This window comes from Anoplopoma fimbria, chromosome 17 (genome assembly GCF_027596085.1).
Source record: "Anoplopoma fimbria isolate UVic2021 breed Golden Eagle Sablefish chromosome 17, Afim_UVic_2022, whole genome shotgun sequence".
In the NCBI taxonomy this organism is placed as follows: domain Eukaryota; kingdom Metazoa; phylum Chordata; class Actinopteri; order Perciformes; family Anoplopomatidae; genus Anoplopoma; species Anoplopoma fimbria.
In genome coordinates, this window is record NC_072465.1 from 19,663,822 (window position 1) to 19,681,551 (window position 17,730).

At 41.1% G+C, this 17,730-nt stretch overlaps 2 protein-coding genes across 8 annotated transcripts; both read right to left on the reverse strand.

Annotated features, from left to right (window-relative positions):
• Window positions 1-594: 594 nt before the first annotated feature.
• Window positions 595-6,058, reverse strand: tarbp2 (TAR (HIV) RNA binding protein 2). 6 transcript variants are annotated; one of them, XM_054617852.1, is made up of 9 exons: window positions 5,072-5,105; window positions 4,539-4,571; window positions 4,330-4,377; window positions 3,638-3,976; window positions 3,396-3,465; window positions 3,178-3,295; window positions 2,588-2,739; window positions 2,103-2,298; window positions 595-776 (listed from the first exon to the last, which is right to left on the reverse strand). In XM_054617852.1, exons 4-9 carry the CDS (start codon window positions 3,964-3,966, stop codon window positions 619-621), a joined length of 1,023 nt encoding a protein of 340 aa, XP_054473827.1. In that variant the 5' UTR covers window positions 3,967-3,976; window positions 4,330-4,377; window positions 4,539-4,571; window positions 5,072-5,105; the 3' UTR covers window positions 595-618. The 6 variants fall into 6 exon arrangements, with proteins under 6 accessions (XP_054473827.1, XP_054473826.1, XP_054473825.1 ...); XM_054617851.1 differs by lacking the exons at window positions 4,539-4,571; window positions 5,072-5,105 and adding an exon at window positions 5,857-6,058; XM_054617850.1 differs by lacking the exon at window positions 4,539-4,571 and having other exon boundaries at window positions 5,072-5,308.
• Window positions 6,059-13,527: 7,469 nt separating this feature from the next.
• On the reverse strand, window positions 13,528-16,523 carry sp7 (Sp7 transcription factor). 2 transcript variants are annotated; one of them, XM_054617847.1, is made up of 2 exons: window positions 16,503-16,523; window positions 13,528-14,880 (listed from the first exon to the last, which is right to left on the reverse strand). In XM_054617847.1, the coding sequence occupies exons 1-2, from the start codon at window positions 16,521-16,523 to the stop codon at window positions 13,528-13,530; spliced, it is 1,374 nt and encodes a 457-aa protein (XP_054473822.1). The 2 variants fall into 2 exon arrangements, with proteins under 2 accessions (XP_054473822.1, XP_054473821.1); XM_054617846.1 differs by having other exon boundaries at window positions 16,488-16,523.
• Window positions 16,524-17,730: the final 1,207 nt, after the last annotated feature.

Below are 17,730 nucleotides of genomic sequence, written 5' to 3' on the forward strand. Positions count from 1 at the left end.
AACATTAACAGCACCAAAGAGGCAAACTGTTTTTTAGGGTCCAGATTAATAAACAAAAAAATCATCTGAAAGCAAGGCAGTCTTTAAAATAATTATCCTCTGATATTTATTCAGCAGAGTCCGTTTCTCTCCACGTTGCAGCACATGGCTGGAATTTTTTTCTTCTGTTCATCCTTCATTGATCTGGGATTAAACGAAGCACCAATAATTGTCAATTCCATAGCCCAATTTCTACAAACTCCTTTGGCCCTTTTGTTGCATCAAAAATTTGTCTGCAGTTATTTGGAAACTCACTGCAGGAGCACCATTTATGATTTCAGATAAAGACTTATTTTTAGGAACATCCAGTGCATCCTATGGATACTGAAAATGCCTTTTAAAATAATATGTGACAAATATGCAAAAGGAGAGAGGTAAATGAGTTATTTGGGCAACTAAATCTTCATTGGCAACAATAAGAAATCCATGTGGCTCCGTGGGGTAAATTTGGGGACAGAAAAAGTCTCTATTTCCACATTTGAGGTATTTGCGTTATTTGAACTCGTCAAAAAAGTGCCTCCGTCTTCCAAAGAGGAAATTCATCCTGGCAAAAGAGAGTCTGTGAGGAGGAAGATGACATCACTTCCCCCCAGCCATGATTTTGAGGTACTGCAGTGCATTGTGGGCTGCATTGGCTCGAGCGGCATCTATGCTCGGAGCAAAGCCATGGCACACTGTGATTGGCTGCGTGGACAGCTCCACTAGACACTGGCACAGGCCACTCAGACTGCGCTCCTCTGAAACAAAAACAAGAGTCCTTTTTAATATTGATTTTTATCAGCAAGATTTGAAAAACCCCCGGATATTTCAACCATCAATGCTACTTTGGAAAAGTCCCTGGAAGTCAAAAGACGCTATTTTCACGCTCCACATGCCTGAAAAAAGCACTACAGCACATTTCACTGACAGATATATAGGGCTGCCCCCTCTTATTGAACTAAGACCTCCTTAGTCGTCAACTAGTCGTTCTTTATGCTTTTTTCATGCTTAATGACTTTATTCCAAGAATCTTATCAGCATATCGCTGGTAAACACATGATTTAAAATGGTGCTTTTTTTGTGATTCTTTGTGGAGAAACTAATTTTACAGATCTGCCATAAACCGATATTCAATTAATCAACACAATCTCTAGTTCTAATAGTCTCGTTAGTTGAGTTGACAGTCCTACAGCTATTATTTCCAAAACAAAAGTTATTACGGACTTGACAGTTATGATTCTTTTATCATACTCTCACTTACCATAAATGGGTCAGTGACGACATTTATAATATAATTATAATGTAACCCAGATATCAGTTATACTTCATTTGCTGCTTTATTCTTTTAGTGTTTGAAAATGTATTACTCTGCTGCAATTAAGTATTAGACTGCAACTACTGATTATTTTAATATAAATTGAAATATTATATTCTCTGTAGAAGATAAGGTTATTTAATGTCAATTACCCATTACATGTTTTAATGCTTTAAAACTGAGAAAAACTAGTGAATGTTTTGTAATACTACTCAGTACATTAGAATTTATTGATGCATGTTTTTTTGATAAATTATATGAACACAAGTGTGTTAATCTAGAATTCCCTGACTGCTGGTTCCTTAACAAAATTGTGCACAAATAACAAATAAATATTATTATATATATTAATATTCTAGTCCTTCTGTGAAGTGCCAGATAAAATGGTTCCTCCTCACTAAACTGTGACAGCATGCAGCTGCGTGCTACTTCCTCTATATCTGATAACAGTAATACTACCCACACAGAATTTGTTTGTGGTATGTTGCCAGCAATGTGTACCCGTAATGCTGTTGAAGTCTTAAGTTTGTGCAGATGTGAAAAGTGTGAAAAATATGCACACTAATGGTTTATCATTACACACAGTGAAAGCTCAATCAACTCATTATGTTTACATTCTCCTAACTAAAATGCATATCTTCAAGCATGTAGACACATAACCAGTGATGTCTGTGTTCTTTAACTCCCCTGTAGTCACACTGTGATGCTCGGCAGAAGAGAATGCAATTGTAATTTATTCTAGAGTTCCTGTTTGTGAATGTTAACTCACCCAGATCCAGGTAACTGACGTCAAAGCGCTGCTCCGTGGACAGGTCATTCAGCAAAGAGCAGAAGTTGGAGTCAGTGGGCATGCCCAGAGGGTGGCTGCGGAGCTGCAGGATCTTCTCTCCAGCGGAGTTACGCAGAGAGTCCCAGGTGCAGCTGAAGCCTTTACTTTTCCCCGTCTCAGCTCTGCTCCCCATGTGCTGTGTGTGCAGGGGAGGTGAAGTTCATAGCAGTTAATAAACAATATTAAGATTTATGAGTAAGAAAAGGGGATATGGGGTGTCAGGTGCATAGTTTATGGTATTCTGCAGAACATCTGAAGGACATTGGCAGACATTATTAAGCCCTATGCAATGCAAATACGACATCTGCTTGTTATTCAGTGCTGTGCATTTTTTCCTGTTATGTGCTGAGTAACCTAATATGCATGATTTCTATCAGTATTGTCAACTGGTGCACAGAGTGGGTTCATTTCCGGTTGTGTCTCACCATGTTGAACGTGTCTTCTTCCACGTCAGGTTCGTTGCTAGTCCTCAGGTCGACTGGGACATCGTGTATACGCGATAACATCTTAGCTGCTGCGTTTCTCTTGGCTAGCTTCTTGGAGGTCCCGCTTCCTGGAGAGGATAAAGAAACGATCACTGATTGTTGATTAGACTGATATTCATTCAGTAAGCCAATGAAAAGCTAAACAACCGCAGAGTCACCTGATACATGCTCTATTTTATGTAATCAAGTCCATGTGTTGCTCTTAAATTGTTTATTTTAGAAGCAGTCAATGTTCTTGTAATTCATGTGTTGCCAATGAATGTCAATGAAGATCAGCAATTAATAAGCACCCCTAAAAAAAGGCAGCATATATGAGTTTCTTCAATTTCAGCTGAAATCTATCAGCATTATTTCATTAGTGCCTGAATGTTTAATCACTGACGAACAACTTCAAGGTATTTATTTAGGACAGTGTACGTTTGGAATGTTAACAAAAATCTAAATATTACAGAAAGTGGATTTGATTTATGACAAAGCTTTTAAATACACACAGAACATCTCAAAGAATAAAACATGTATATGAATTTTACCGATTTCCACAAATCTCTCCACTCTGCAGGTCATGGTGAACTCCTTGCGGTGTGCTGGACCAGACTCCTGGGTGACTGTGTACTCTGGCAAACGCCATCCTTTCTGCACCACCAATTCCTGGCAGAGAAGAGATATTTTTAATAACAGTAATGGAAGCATTTATTAGTTGACAGTCAAACAGCAAAATAAAACTGCATGAGTTATCTTGTATATTCACCTGCAGAGCTCCCACAGGGTTGCATTCAGACTGCTGAGAACTGCCTGAGGTCTTCATCTCTGACTGGGAGCTGTACAGGAGATGATGTAAATCAAACTCAGAGCAGGAAGTAATGAAACCACACAGACATTTATCTCACATGTATTAAGTTATTAGATGTACATTGAATACTGAGATGTTATATTGGCTTTAGAGAGAGCGTAGAGACATGAAGAAGAAAAAAAATAAAAAGAATAACTGACCTGTCCCCATCAGTAGACACGTCAACCCCAATAAACCCGTCTACTCCTACTCCAACACCAACACCAACACCAACACCAACTCCGACGGGACCTCCTAGACCTCCCTTGAGCATCTTCAGAGCAGCCTCGGCTGCTTTGTGCTTGGCTGCCTTCTTGCTGGGCCCTTGGCCGGTGCAGCTGATCTCTCCGACGGAGACGCGGAACGTGAAGTTGGGCTGGTGGGCCTGTCCCTCGGCCTTCAGCAGGTCATACACTGGGGTCTTGCCTATCCGCGTTCCATATTCCTGCAGCAGACTGATGGGCGTCTTTCCGGGACTCACAGCCAGCATTTGCTCAATACTAAATGAAAACAGACAGAGCATTAGAAGGACTATTGAGCAACTGTTTATTCATTTACAAAGAGCTTCATCCCTTTCAAGCAACATTTTATAGCATGATTGTTTAATTCAGAAATGTGCTCTCCTTTTTAACCTTTTTTCACAGTCTATTGAATACTTTCATCAGTGCACCGAACGTAAAATTCCCTTCACCAAAATTACAAAAGGTTTTGAGATATCCAAGACACCACCCCAAAATAAGAAAATCCCTTTTCAAAGTGCATTAAGGGTGCAGTCTATCCAGAAACAATGGCCAGAGTATTCAAATCTATAAAACTAATGTGAAAGTAACCATAAACTAAAAATGTCCTTTACCTCCTTCATATTGTGGAAACGGAAATCTCAGCAGCTCAACTCCAAAATCTTAGGCAAATAAATGAGTACAGATTTAAGGTGAAGTCACACTAATAATAGTATTTCAAGCATGATTAATTCATTAATACAAAAAGGCTGAAGAAGATAAGAAAAGATGGTGAAACAATCCTATTAGAAGAAAAAATGGCTAGTCATGCAATTAGTATTACCTTCACGAAGGCAATGTTCAGTTTTTGTTGAACCTGTTTTAGGGAAGTCCTGATTTAACATAGTCATTTTGGAGGCTGCAGTTTGTGGTGCTGCTGAACTGTGTGATGTTTTATATTGACAGATGGTTCTATTCCACTTAACAATGAGGGTAGGCTCATTAACAGAAGCTCTAGCTTTAACTAGGTGAACCTAATCAACTATAATAAGGACAGCTTACTTCTTAAAAAAGGTTGTGCTCGTTCTTTAAGGTGACTGTGTCATATCAAAACAGTGTATTACTGTAGCTGTCATGTTGGGCTATGTGCACTAATAGCATGGTCTGTGGATCTAACCAGCCAATCAGTGCACAGATATCAGCAGTGTTTTTAATTAATGACCAACTGGATCTCTTGTAATCACACATATGACCCCTACTTGTGTAGATAGCTGGGTAAAGTTTGCACAAACAAAACGTCAGTGGTGTGTTAGCCACATTAAAACCCTATGGCTAGCCACTGTGCTATACTAGCTTAGCTTCTGTGCAGCTTCACACCTGGAGCACCCGGAGTTTCTCTTCCAGCTGTCCGATGCTGTCTCGTCGTTCATTCCCTATTTCACGCAGACAGAGCCGATCGGTATCGGATGATTGATCCCCCCAACCAAAAAAAAAAAACCAGACACTTGTTTTCATTACACGGTATTTCCCCCAAAAACAGACACTGAGGCACCGACATGTGAAGAGCAGACGACCCCTCTCCGCTCCGAGAGAATGCAGCGGGGTCCTGTCGGAGCACAGATATGACGTCACAAGGAGTTCCGCCAAACTCGCCCTCTGATTGGTCCGCGGGCAGCTTCGGGTTGGCTCGTTTTAAACACCGGAAAACACCGACGTTTGTTGAACCACGTTACGTCCACGCGAGGCTGTGGTGTGGCAACTCGGTTTTTTTTTTCATCGACAGTGTGCGAGGTTCAGAAACACGTGGAGGATTCAGTTTAAAGATGTAGAAAAAAAACACCAAAAAAAACATTTCATCAAAGATAGAAGTCGTCCGTTTAAAATTAGTAGAACTAAGTGACGTATTAATGCACCTACATACCTAGTGACGTAACAGTTACATTCATTTAATTAACGTAGAGGCAGTAATTTACCATAAGGAAACATATGTTGGCACATTATTAACGTCAGCTGCTGAATTAAAAACACAACAGACCTAACGTTGTTGTTTCTGTTGCAGCTCACTGCCAACCTCACTGAAGCAGCTGTCAGTACAGCTGCACTGGAAGAAGAAGTACCAGGAAATTGGAAGTATTCAAATAAGTTGCTAGTTCCAACTGTACCTTTAGTAAATGTTGGTTGTTTCCCCGTCGCTTTTTTTCTTCTCATTGTCCTAGATTGTGTAATGTTTTCTGCGTGAATAGCCAGTAGCACTGGACGGTTCTCTTAATTATAGGCTGCAGCGATGAAAAAGCATTTGTTGTAACTTCCATTTCATTCTGGCTCTGCAGTGCAATCATTCGTTGTGACTGAAAGGAACCAGAAGAGGGCGACAGTCAGTCACTGATCTATCCGCCTGATCAGCCTCTTTGAAAGGGGGCCTTGGTTTGACTGGCACCTGTCATCTCCACTATGGGCCAACAAGGAAAGTACACTAGTTTGATAGACTGATCATGCTATAGCTTAACACTAGGGTTTGCACCCAGACATATTGGTGTGTCTACTCAAAAAACTATTATCATCTTTATATTAACAACAAATGAATGTATACAGCACCTTTAAAAACAAAGTCACATGGTTTTACACAGGGGGAAAACAATCAAGATTAAGATTATGCAGTTAAATGAAATCACAAGTCAAAGTGCTGCAATGCATTGTAAAAACAAATAAAAAAGACAATGAAATAATACACAGGTAAGAATCTGTTGAATAAAGACAACAGCCCTATATAGCCCATATGGCATGACCAAACTTTCCCCTTTTATGTGTGATTGGTAGGAATGTTGCATTTATTCATAGTATGAATAAAAAAAGATTAAGGACCGACATCTCTGATTTTAAGATGTCTTTGCTTAGTTTGGATCCCTTTGCCTTTGGTGAATACTCAGAGGAGTCGTGCAGACCCTTAAAACCCTTTGGACCCACAAAGAAAGAAACTCAATCCCAACTAATACAGCAGCACTTCCATAAAATATTTCAGTTCATTTTCCACCTTACCATCACTTCCTTTATATCCGTGGCTCGACAATTAATCCCATGATGGTTTGCTCGTAAACCCTTGCTGGCCACCGTTAAAATAAAGCTTGGATCCTGATGGCTTCATTCACTGGCATCAGCGTGTCAGTGTGGATAAGCACATTTTGCCAAATGCAATACAAAGTGAACCAGCCATGACAATGAGTAAAGTTGACTTTCAATTGAACTCTCAAAACTACAATAAAAAAAAAAACACCATGATTTAGCTGTGACCAGAATTTACCCCAACTACTCATTTTTCATAATTTCAGCATTAAAGTCTTGTTCTCCAGGTCTTTATTTGTCAGTTGAGAGGCCGGATTTATTGACCTATAACGTGATAATGTAAGTGTTTTCTATTGAGCTTGTGGTTGAAACACTGACTGAATGAGATATACAGAAATGAATACCATCTTAGCAGCTACAGTACATCCAAAATGTATGCACGCATTGACATACACAAACACACTTTTCCTTTTTCCCTGTCTTGGCCCTGGCGCATTAGTATGTGTGGTTCTTTGGTTGCCAAAATCATCAGTATATATCTTGAAGCATGGAGCTGTATGAATGCTCTTTCCCCCCCTCCTTCCACAATATGATGTGTTTCCTTTTTTGTGTGTGTTTTGATCCTTCTCTTGCAGCCAAGCTGTGCTGTGGTGAGGCGCGGGTTCGAGTGGCGCTCCTGTGTTATTTTTGGCAGCAGCAGTGGTTGGTGGCTGTTGAGGAGAGAGGAGACAGAAGGGGGATAGCATGAAGGCCCAAAAACCTAAAGGCTGTTTAAAGGGATTTTTGTCTGAAGCAATTGCTTTGTAATGATCAGAAACTCATTAAGGATGTGTGCACCCATGTATGAATACACACACACACACACACACACACACACACACACACACACACACACACACACACACACACACACACACAAAATGGCACACACACACACACACACACAGAGAAAATGGCATGCACATTTGATCATTTAGTGCTTCACAAACACCTCATATACGTGTCATCATTCACAGACCACACACTCAGAGTCACTTAATTGCTTAACATGTGAAATGCTTAGTTTTTCTTTTATAGAATCAACACCGTCCATGTTTGATGGAGCAGACATTTGAATCCACCGGCACATTGAGATGTTTGGTTATTTATTTGTCACAGTGACTCTGCTCCTGTCACATGGGAACTATTTCTTGTTTGTCAACCACTTTGGCAACGCTCTCTCTCTCTCTCCTCTGTGGGAGTCAGTCCGAGACATGCCGCCCGCTCAGGCAACATGCAGTGTCAGACATTCACGCTCCTCCCTCTACGCTTCTGAAAACACCATTTGAGAAAAAGAAAAAAAAAAAGATTTTCTCCAACTCCGTTTCTTGGCCGCGGATCAAGAGAACGTTATTGCTCGACTTTATTTATTTATATATTGTGGTGGTAATGTGTGTGAATGTATGCGTGCGTGCATGTGTGTGCGGATGAGTGATGTGTAATTGTGTATGTATGTGTGTTAACCCACAAAGATATTTCAATTTCTTCAGAATATTAAATAAACATGCAGCAGCAGCAGCAGCAGCTTCAGTGAAGCGCTGCCTGCCAGTGGGTTTTGGGTTGGATGGGTGGCGGTGCTGGTGGTGAAGGGGGAGAAGGGGTTTGTGGCCGTGGCTCTGGGGGGGTGAGGCAGCTCATGGTCAGGGCCCCCGCCGGACACACTGGCGCCTCGCGCTGGAGGACTTCTGAACCACCACACTCCTCCACCAAAACCCTGCCAACCCAGGCTCCCTGCTCCTGCTTCCAACCCAAATCACTCAGTTCTCTTTATGCATTTTTACTCTCTTTCTCTCTCTCTCTCTCCCCCTCTCCCTCTGTCTGTATGTCTTACTGTCTCTCTCTCTCTCTCTTCTCCCTCCTTCCTCCCTGACTCTTTTTCCTTCTTCAGTTTCATCATTAAGTTGATCCAAATCCAGATTCATTTGCTATTTGGCCGCGTTCTCTTTTCTCACTTACTGCTGTATTGTAAGTGGCAGGTCTATCCGATTGTGTTTTCTCTACCTTTTCTCCTGAGCGTGTGTTGTGTTTTCACGAAATCCTCAACCCCCTCTTTGCATTGTCTCTCTTCAATCCCTTCACTTAAAATGTACCAAGGAAGTATTTAGTGGGTTGAAAAAACGCAAGCAGGAATGGTTTGGGTTGCATGTCCGTCAGAATACCATCATACCATCAAGATAGTAAGCGTTTTCAAAAGGAAAGAACAGTTTACGGGTGCTTTAGATATTGGTAAGGGTATTAGTTTATAATTGGCCACCAAGTATTTTTCCAACCATCTCCAAGAGATATAAGGCCATTGTTCTTGTGAATAAAAAAACAACAAAAAAACCTTCCATTGTGGTCAAAATCAAAGTGAACCACGAAAGCTTTACTGAATGTGCAAACTGTGTTTGAAAACTGTATGTAAAATAAATTATTTGTCACAATTAGTAAACGTACACTAATCTAACATGATGAGAAAATACTTGTGATCACTGATAGAGCCTAAGCATGCACTTTATTAATGCCTAATGAGCAAATGTGGTTATTAAAAAAAAAATCCTTACTGCACCTACAGCTGCGTAATTGAATTATGGATGTCAAACATCTTGAGTGGAGTGGATATCTCTTTACATGTCACACATGCAGTTTTCTTAACTTCATTTTCCCCTGGAAGCAATTTGTCATCCGGAGGCCATTAAATGGGAAGCATATTATCTTTTTAAAGGGGCACAGAGTCACCCACAACCCTCCCACAGTTCCTATAAACAAAATGGCCTCGTTTAGTGCCGCATTTGGAGCACTGGGCAGCGAGGGAGGACTCCCTTTAAACTTTAAAGGCAGTGCTGGGCTCGAAAGGGCTGTGACATTGTATGATTAGAGTGGGGAATATAAAAAGCACTCCAAGTGTGATGATGCAAGCCACACAGACTGCTGTTTGTTCCGTCAACAGTGAGAGGGTGGTCTAGCCGTCATCATCAATGTAATAATGACTCAGTGAGGAGAGATAGGAAGCAATGCTGCAAGATACAACATTGTTGCATCAGCTGGGCCACTGAGTTCACTGTATATATGAAGAAAAGCATTTAATCAGAGAGGCACATCTAATGTACTTTTCTGTAACATGCTGCTGTTTCCTAACAAATGTAAATGATGGCTTAAGATGATCAGCAAAGTGGAACTTAAAGCACATCTGCATGATAGCCTGACCATTTTACCTCTTGTCCTCTCTTATCAGTGAGGTTTTCCTCTTCAACTCAGTTTTATTTAGCCCGACCTCTCCCTCTCTTCAGGTCACGTTATGGTTCACTCAGGTCAGCTTACCTTTCCCCTTTACAAAAAAAAGCCTTATCTTGTTTTTAGTTATGACTTGACTGCTGAGCCTCGGGGCGTGCTGACATTCTTTTCCCTTTTCTTCCCCCGCTCCGCCACAGAGGTCCAGTCACACCTGCAGACACCTGTGCTTTTGTCCTGCCTCATGCCTCCCACAAAACCCCCCCGCCCTTCACTCCCCGTGCCTGTGGCCATTTCAGAGCACAATCCCATTGTTTTACTTGACCATTCAGTTAGGACCAGATAATAACAGGAAAAGGAGATTCATTTGCATTTTTTTCAACACATCTTGAAATCTCATTTCAAACAGCTGGAACCTCAGAGAGTTAAAACTGGAGTAATTCATTAAGCGCAAGTTTATGTAACTCATCAAGTCTTATGGCTAAACTAAACACTGCTTGAGTGAATGTTTTACAATTGATTCTTCGTGTTAGTTAGGTTGGAAATGGGCTGTGTGATGGCTTTAACTTGTGTGTCTGGGATCCTCTGGAATAACATTTTTAGTTTAAGTAAGTCTGCGTATTGTAGCGAGTTCTGTAAAAGGAGTACAGGGGCACGAGTGGGCAAACCATATGGAACAGATTGTCCAGCTTCTTCTTTTTTGCCCCTGTGTGTCACTGCATGTATATTTTTCTTTTTATGGCCTTATTTGAAGCAACACTTAATGTTTCCTGGCTTCCTAAATAAAAGTAGTAAAAATAAAGTTAAGGCTACAGTATGCCACCACCACCACTTGCTAAGGAAGTGTATTTTAAAAAGGCAGAAAATACCAGTAGCAACAGAGGTTTTTAAAAGCCACTGACCATCTTCTTAACCCCCCCACCCCCAGTCGCTGGCCTGACACACCCTACCCATACCCCAGTCCCCCTGTTTGCCTTTTATGTTGTCGACTCGACCGTGCGCCCACTTCAGACCACCATAAACATGTCGGCCCCTGATGACAGAGTCGGCCCCAGGACGTTTTATATAAATTGACCTCAACTACAGCTCATTAGAAGCCCTAAATTGGAACCATACAGCCTGGGAAGTGTAAATGTTACATCAGGAGAGTCGGTAGCTTCAGGGGGGTTCCAGCTGTACAGGTCCTCACTTCTGTGACGAAACTTTTATATTTAAAAAGAAATGTTATCTTGTTGTTTTTTCTTTTTTTCTTTTAGAAATGGTAAAATCATGTAGTTTAGAAGGATGTCTGGGAGAAGTATTTTCACACATTGCTGACATTGTTTTACCTGCTTAGCATTTATTTCAACCATCACCTGTCAACATCTTTGGTTAGTAACATATAATAAAGAATCTCTCTTTGAGAAATTATTTATATGTGCGCTATAACACATGTGTTGAGGGCTTCATTTAGTATTTTCCTGAGGCTACCGCTCTTTTAATGAAGACTGGGTAGTCTGCAATATAACCTGAATGACCTGACATAAAGACACACGCGTTCCACTTGTCATGACTCTAAGTTGTCATCTGCAGCCTCAAATTGGAGATTTTTGACGGACTAAATACTTGATGGTCAGCTCAGCTTCTCCTCGCATTCATATCTCCACATCACGTCTTTCGTCCTGCATCCTGCCTTAATTGGGGTCCTTTGTTTAACCGCCTCCCTCAATAAACAATACAACCACAACTCCCCTGTCCTAATCCCCTCTTCTCCTCTCTCCTGACTCTGCTGGAGCATCGCTCTCCGTAATTACCCCTCTCAAGCTGGAGAGCGGAGTAATTGTCTTGAGTGTAACTACAGTGGCTCTCTGAAAGGGGGTCATTGTGTGGAGTTAAGACCTCACTTCAGTGGACTGCTTTGTTTGTGCTGCAAAAGATAATGAAAGTATTTGGTTGGCTATGGTGAGTTGGGAATATAGTGAGATATGAAAAGCACGACAGTGAGTGAGGAGAGGATGAGGCCTGGAGCAGTGAGCTTCATTCTCAGAGAGCGACTTCTTCTCATTTTATGAATTTTAAAACACCTTTACAAATACGAAAAAACACCAGCAGAGAACATGCTTTTGAAATGTCTTTACTTTTGAAACCACCAACATTGTCATGATTTCACACTACAACTTTTACAACATGTTTATCTTGTTTATCTTTATGAGTTGTAATGCTTCCTCACTATTAACAGTATTTTATACACTCATTTCACAACAAGTCAGCAAACAGTGGTAATTAGATTCTATGAGCAAAATTATGAACAACAATTCATGCTCTTATGTTTCTTTATACTGATGCAACATAGAGATCTTTTTCATCATGGAAAGTTATGTAAAATATAGAAAATACATAAGAAATGTAGAAAAATAACACACCTTACAATATCTATATATTGTTGTAAATATATAGTATGTACAAACAAGGAGAAGCCCTTATTGATTATTACTTTGCCAGGTGTGGAAGATTTCACAATTAAAAGATTATATAGAAATAGTTTACACGCACATCTAACTTCAAGATCCTTAAATAAATCTTTAAAAACATAGTCCCAAACTCCACGTTATAACTAATAAATAAGAAAAAAAGTCTTAATTTAATGCATTTTATTTTCTTATTGGCCAACTTTAACCATCTTGCGTTAATTCAGGCATTATATTTCCTGCAGGGTGCAAGATAATCTCCCATGTGTATAATTTAAGACATAAATTAGATTATTTATGTAAATAAGAAATTAAATTAGACATCGTAAGAAGCAAACAGCAAACAAAAGTGAAATGCAAAACCCTTTACATCAAAATGTCTTTGGCAACACGAAGCAGTAAGTAAGACTGTCCTTTGATTGTTTCAAGAATAATGCATAAGTATCAAAGTACAGCTGTAAATCAGATTTTTCTCTAGGCATGCAATGATCCATCAACTCCATCATCCTGACCGTAAGTCTCCATCTAAAACTGCTTTCCTTTTGTGGCTTCAGAGCTCTTTTCCTTCTGCTTGCGCAGATTAAATTTCCCCAGTGGTTTGCCTCATTTTAAAGGCAGAAAATGTGTGCATGATTGAGTTTATTTGTACGTATATGTGTATATATGTGTGTGTTTTTATGTATATATGCATTGTATATATGCTTGCACATTGGCACATATTATATCTGTGCTTTTGTATTTGCACATATGCGTGTTATATTTTTTTTCCCATGCTCACCATGGCTTGGGTTTTAATATTTGCGTGTGTATTTATGTCTGTCTGCATACATTTGTGCTTTGGTGCATGTTTGCTGGTTTGCTCATATTTGTGTGTCTAGTCCAGAGAAAATGAAGTGATTGCTACCTGTAACATGCTCAGTCATTTATCATGTCAAGTCTTTTCAAACATGGTCTGATATCCTTTGTATGTCTTGAAACAAAAAACTGTCTTTTTTTTATTCAAAAGGTGAATTTTTCCACCATAAAAACACAAACCCATCATGTCTGCAATGGTACTAGATAGAAGACCTAACGAAGTCAGATCTCCAACAGTCCACTGCTGTTCTCCACTCCATTAGGTGTGCCGGTCTTCTCGTCTCCGTTGGTGATCTGGTCAGCGACAGGATTGGTGGGTACAGCGCTGGCGTTGAGCTCTGTGGTCTCCTCACTCCGAGGATCTGTCTCTCCCTCCACGGCTACAGCTTTACCCTGCATTGCAGAATCTGCATGGGTCTTCTGGTGCTTGGAGAGGTGGTCGCTGCGTGTGAAACGCTTGTTGCACAGTAGACAGGTGAACTTCTTCTCCCGTGTGTGGGTGCGCACGTGCCTCTCCAGTTCGTCCGAGCGGGTGAAACGCTTCCCGCAGAACAGCCAGTTGCAAACAAAGGGTCGCTCGCCAGTGTGCCAGCGCAGGTGGGCTTTGAGGTGGGACGCCTTGCCGTAGACTTTCCCACAGCCTGGGATGTGGCAGCTGTGGACCGGCTTCTTCCTCAGGGATGCAGCCGAGGCCCCGAGCCTCTCCAGCTCCTGGCAGTTGGGGCAGTCACATGAGGACCTGGTGGGCGCGCCCCCTCCGCCGTAGCCCCCTGATCCCCGAGCAGGCTTTAGCCCCATGGGACTCTCAATCAGCCCTGCACTTGGCACAGGCTTGGGCTTGTACATGTCCTGGGGCAGCATGTGCTGAGAGGGCTGGAGGAGGTGTGAGGAGGAGCCCAGCCCCACAGAGGGGTAAGGAGCCGAGTTGAGTTGTGTAAAGTCGGTGCTGTAACTAGGCAACTGTGGGCTAAGGGAGGCCTGTGGTGCCACGGGCTGAAGGGAGGCTTGCAGGCCTCCGTCCGACTGGGGCTGGGTTGATGACAGCCAGTTGGAGTTGGGGTGGACATCCCACCAGGAGGACGTGGCATTAGACGGAGCAGCGGTAATGCCAGGGTGGATACCGGCTTTGTACCAGGAGCCATAGGGGTGCGTCATATCCAGCGAGGTGTAGACGCTGGTGAGGCAGTCAGCTGTAGCGTGGGCCTTGGACACTAAAAGAGACGGGTCCTGGGAGATGGAGGTTTGGAAGGAGTGGGAGAAAGGGTTATATTCTGTAGAGTAGCCTCCGGCCGAAGGAGGGGGGCTTCCAGTGGGGGTAAGCAGCCCGCCACCTCCTCCTCCTCCTCCAGCTGTGGTGAAGGAGCCAGTGTAGGAGTCCGCCATGCCACTGCCGTCTGCGGTCCGTCCGTTCTTATTTGTCTGAAGGTCAGAGGTCATGTTGTAGGGCTTCTTTACTGGAATAGCGCTGCCGATCTTACCGGGTGTAGCCGAATCCCTGACGGGGCTTGTGTTGCCAAATTTGTTACAGGTAGCAGTTAACATAGCCAGAGGACTGGAGCCATAGCGTGCGTCTTCCTGGAGAGGAGGGGACAAGGGAGAAAATGAGAATGTCTGTCTGCAGGAAATGGCTGCTTTCTGGTGCTGCTTCTGTCAGTGTCAACTCTAATAAAAATCGTATGTCAGACGGCCACCGCTGGATTTTCTTGCTCGCCCCGTTTTCAAAAGTGGTCAAAGCAATTTCAAGCAGTGAATGTTTACGCTTGTGTAAGTTCTGCTCTGCTCAGCAAAGGAGGAATTCCCTTAGTCTTTTGTTTCACTTAAACCACAAGCTATTCTTAATTTTGCATACATGTTGGCTTTTAACTATTTCCACCTGTCTTCACGGTCTCCAACATACATAAACATACATTGTAAATTATGTGTAGCTGCTGAGCTGTTAACTCTCACAGTGACTCATTCATAGCAGACACAGTTATCTCTCTTTTCTCTAGTAGTCACTATGGCATTAAAGATTCTCCACAAGCTCATGGTACATTGTGCCACAACGGTCTCACTATTGTGCTGTTTAATTTCCTTACAGATCAAGTTTATTTTACATTTCATGCAACATTCAGAATCTCCATTTTTCCTTTTGAAAAAAAAAAAAATTCCACTTTTCACTACCAAAGGAATTTCACTTTACATACTTATTTTTTTAGTATTTTCCTTTTCCATGTGGCAGGTAACTAAACACCATAGCACAACATATCAGAGGCATTGTGTCTGTCTGTGCTACCACACTCTGTAAACGTGGATATAGCTAATGAAAAATCACTATTATAATCTTATTATATTTCTTTAGAGCTTTACAGTTTTCATTTTGTAATAATTACTTTACTAATGTTATTGTACTTTAATTGTGCATGTAACCTGCTGTGGTATTAATATAAGACTTCTGTGATAATCCTATGTGGAATAAATATGTTGTAACGTTGTCGTTTTCAGTCCAGGCTTACTACATCTCTTTTTACTCCTAGCCTATAACTTTAATTAAGTGTGAAAAGAACATTATTATATCTTTAAGACGTAATCATGGTCTTTCTATACAGACTGACTCTTTTGATTCAGAGGTGATTAGTGGTCATCTCCTTCTCTTCCAAACAGTCCTGGGGTCAGCTCAGTTTTCAACTTAATCATGTTTCATCACAGACTTTTAGGTATTTTACTGCTCCTACAATCCCTGCTGTGCTCTTAACTTCCTGCTCCATCCACTGACATTTGCACTTCCCATGGCCACGTGAGTTTACTCTTAAATAGTAAATTATCTTTATACTTTTCTATTTGCTCATTGTTATAGTAACCTTATGTTCAGAGGAAACATACTTAAAATGTGAGTTGTAAAAGTTTCATGCTACTCAAACTGTCAGCAGCTCTTAAATTGCTTTAAATCCCCCATTAAGAACTAAGATCTTTCTTCATTAATGCACATTAGGATTTTCATTATCTTGTTATGTCACATATTAATTATCAGTGATATATTATTCTTTAGACTTCAAATTCCTTCAAACCAAACCGGGCTTTAGGTTTCCTCACTTCAACTTACAACTGCATGACTTTAATATAAAGTCTAGCTGGAATTTCAACAACATAAAAGTTAAGTTTTCATTGAACGGTAACAAAGAAGAAAAAAAAACTCTACTTACAATTACATTCCCTACCTCCAGAATAGATGCGGCCATCCCTGAGAAACAAAATCCTAAGGAAGCTGAGGGGAGCGGGAGAAGCACAGCTCGGAGTCCCAGGACAGTTTGGAAGAAGTTGGGCACTCACGCGGGGAAGTGTTTTGAGGCACGGGAAGCCCGCCCCCCTAATTACAGGCTCTGGGCTCTTTGAAGAGCACTAAGAGGCAATACAAACCCAGAGATAGAGGAAACTGGAAGGAGATTGGTGGATAGAAAGAGGACATCCCACCTCCCCAAACAGAGGGTGTCGAATCATTTTTCAAGATAAATGCATGAATGGGTTACTCATCAATCACCATGAGGACATTATTTCAGTTTCACTGGCATTATTTTTTCCACTGGGATTAGTCCAGTGGAGTCTGAGGGGAAAGATTCCAGTTTAACATCATCTCACAGAGAATTATCTTGCCGGATGACAGATTTAGACAAGCTGTAAATTGTCTTCATGCTGTTAGACACATTACTAAAGGAGCCCCGTAAATAAGAAGTGAAAAACCAACTAAAGTTATCTCCCGTTGTCCTCCTGAGAGAGGAAGAATAACAAAAGAACAAGTAGCCTTGGCCTGTGCCACATAAATAAAAAAATTAAGCTGACCGAGTCTGTGGTTTCCATCCGAGATTTTATTATTCTGGCTTCAACCCTCTCTCTGTTTCCAATATTCTTAAATGCAGTAAACTGCCTTTATAGACATTAACTGTAATGGTTAAAGAGACTGAACTACAGAGACAAGTAAGGCAGGAAAGGATCAAGTCATTAAATAAAGTAAAGAAGAGATTATCACATCAAATAAAATTAAATCAAAAGGCGAAATTATGAGGGTGGTAAAGACTTGCAAGGATTGTTTCTTAAAGTAAGACATTTGATGAAAAGATGAAGAAAAGAGGGAAAGTTTACATAGTTTGAAAATGTAAAAAATAAAAGGTCTTGCCAAAGACAGCAGCAGGAAGTACAGTTTTACATTTTTCCAAATAATTTAATTCATTTTCGACTCTTGCTTAGAAATATTTCAGAGGATAATATGTATGCCCTTATTTTGGTGACTTACAAATTTTAAATGTATTTTGTCCCCAAACTCCATGTAAGCTAATGTCAGTGGTCTCTGTGCCTGATAAACTAAATGTAAACCGTTTTAAAACTAAGATAACAATCATAACTCCATACTGATTCATTATAAATCTTAAGGTTTATCAAATACTCCAGATA

What these genes read in the sequence shown, in the direction of transcription:
- sp7 (XM_054617846.1), bottom strand. Translation starts at nt 16,523, where the DNA reads ATGGCCGCATCTATTCTGGAGGTAGGGAATGTAATT. An exon ending in TGGAGGTAGGGAATGTAATT is followed by an intron (nt 14,881 to 16,487) that starts GTAAGTAGAGTT and finishes CCTCCTCTCCAG; the next exon opens with GAAGACGCACGCTATGGCTC.
- tarbp2 (XM_054617848.1), bottom strand. Translation starts at nt 5,124, where the DNA reads ATGAACGACGAGACAGCATCGGACAGCTGGAAGAGAAACTCCGGGTGC. An exon ending in AGAAACTCCGGGTGCTCCAG is followed by an intron (nt 3,977 to 5,071) that starts GTGTGAAGCTGC and finishes GTTTTCATTTAG; the next exon opens with TATTGAGCAAATGCTGGCTG. An exon ending in GGAGAGATTTGTGGAAATCG is followed by an intron (nt 2,740 to 3,177) that starts GTAAAATTCATA and finishes ATCAACAATCAG; the next exon opens with TGATCGTTTCTTTATCCTCT.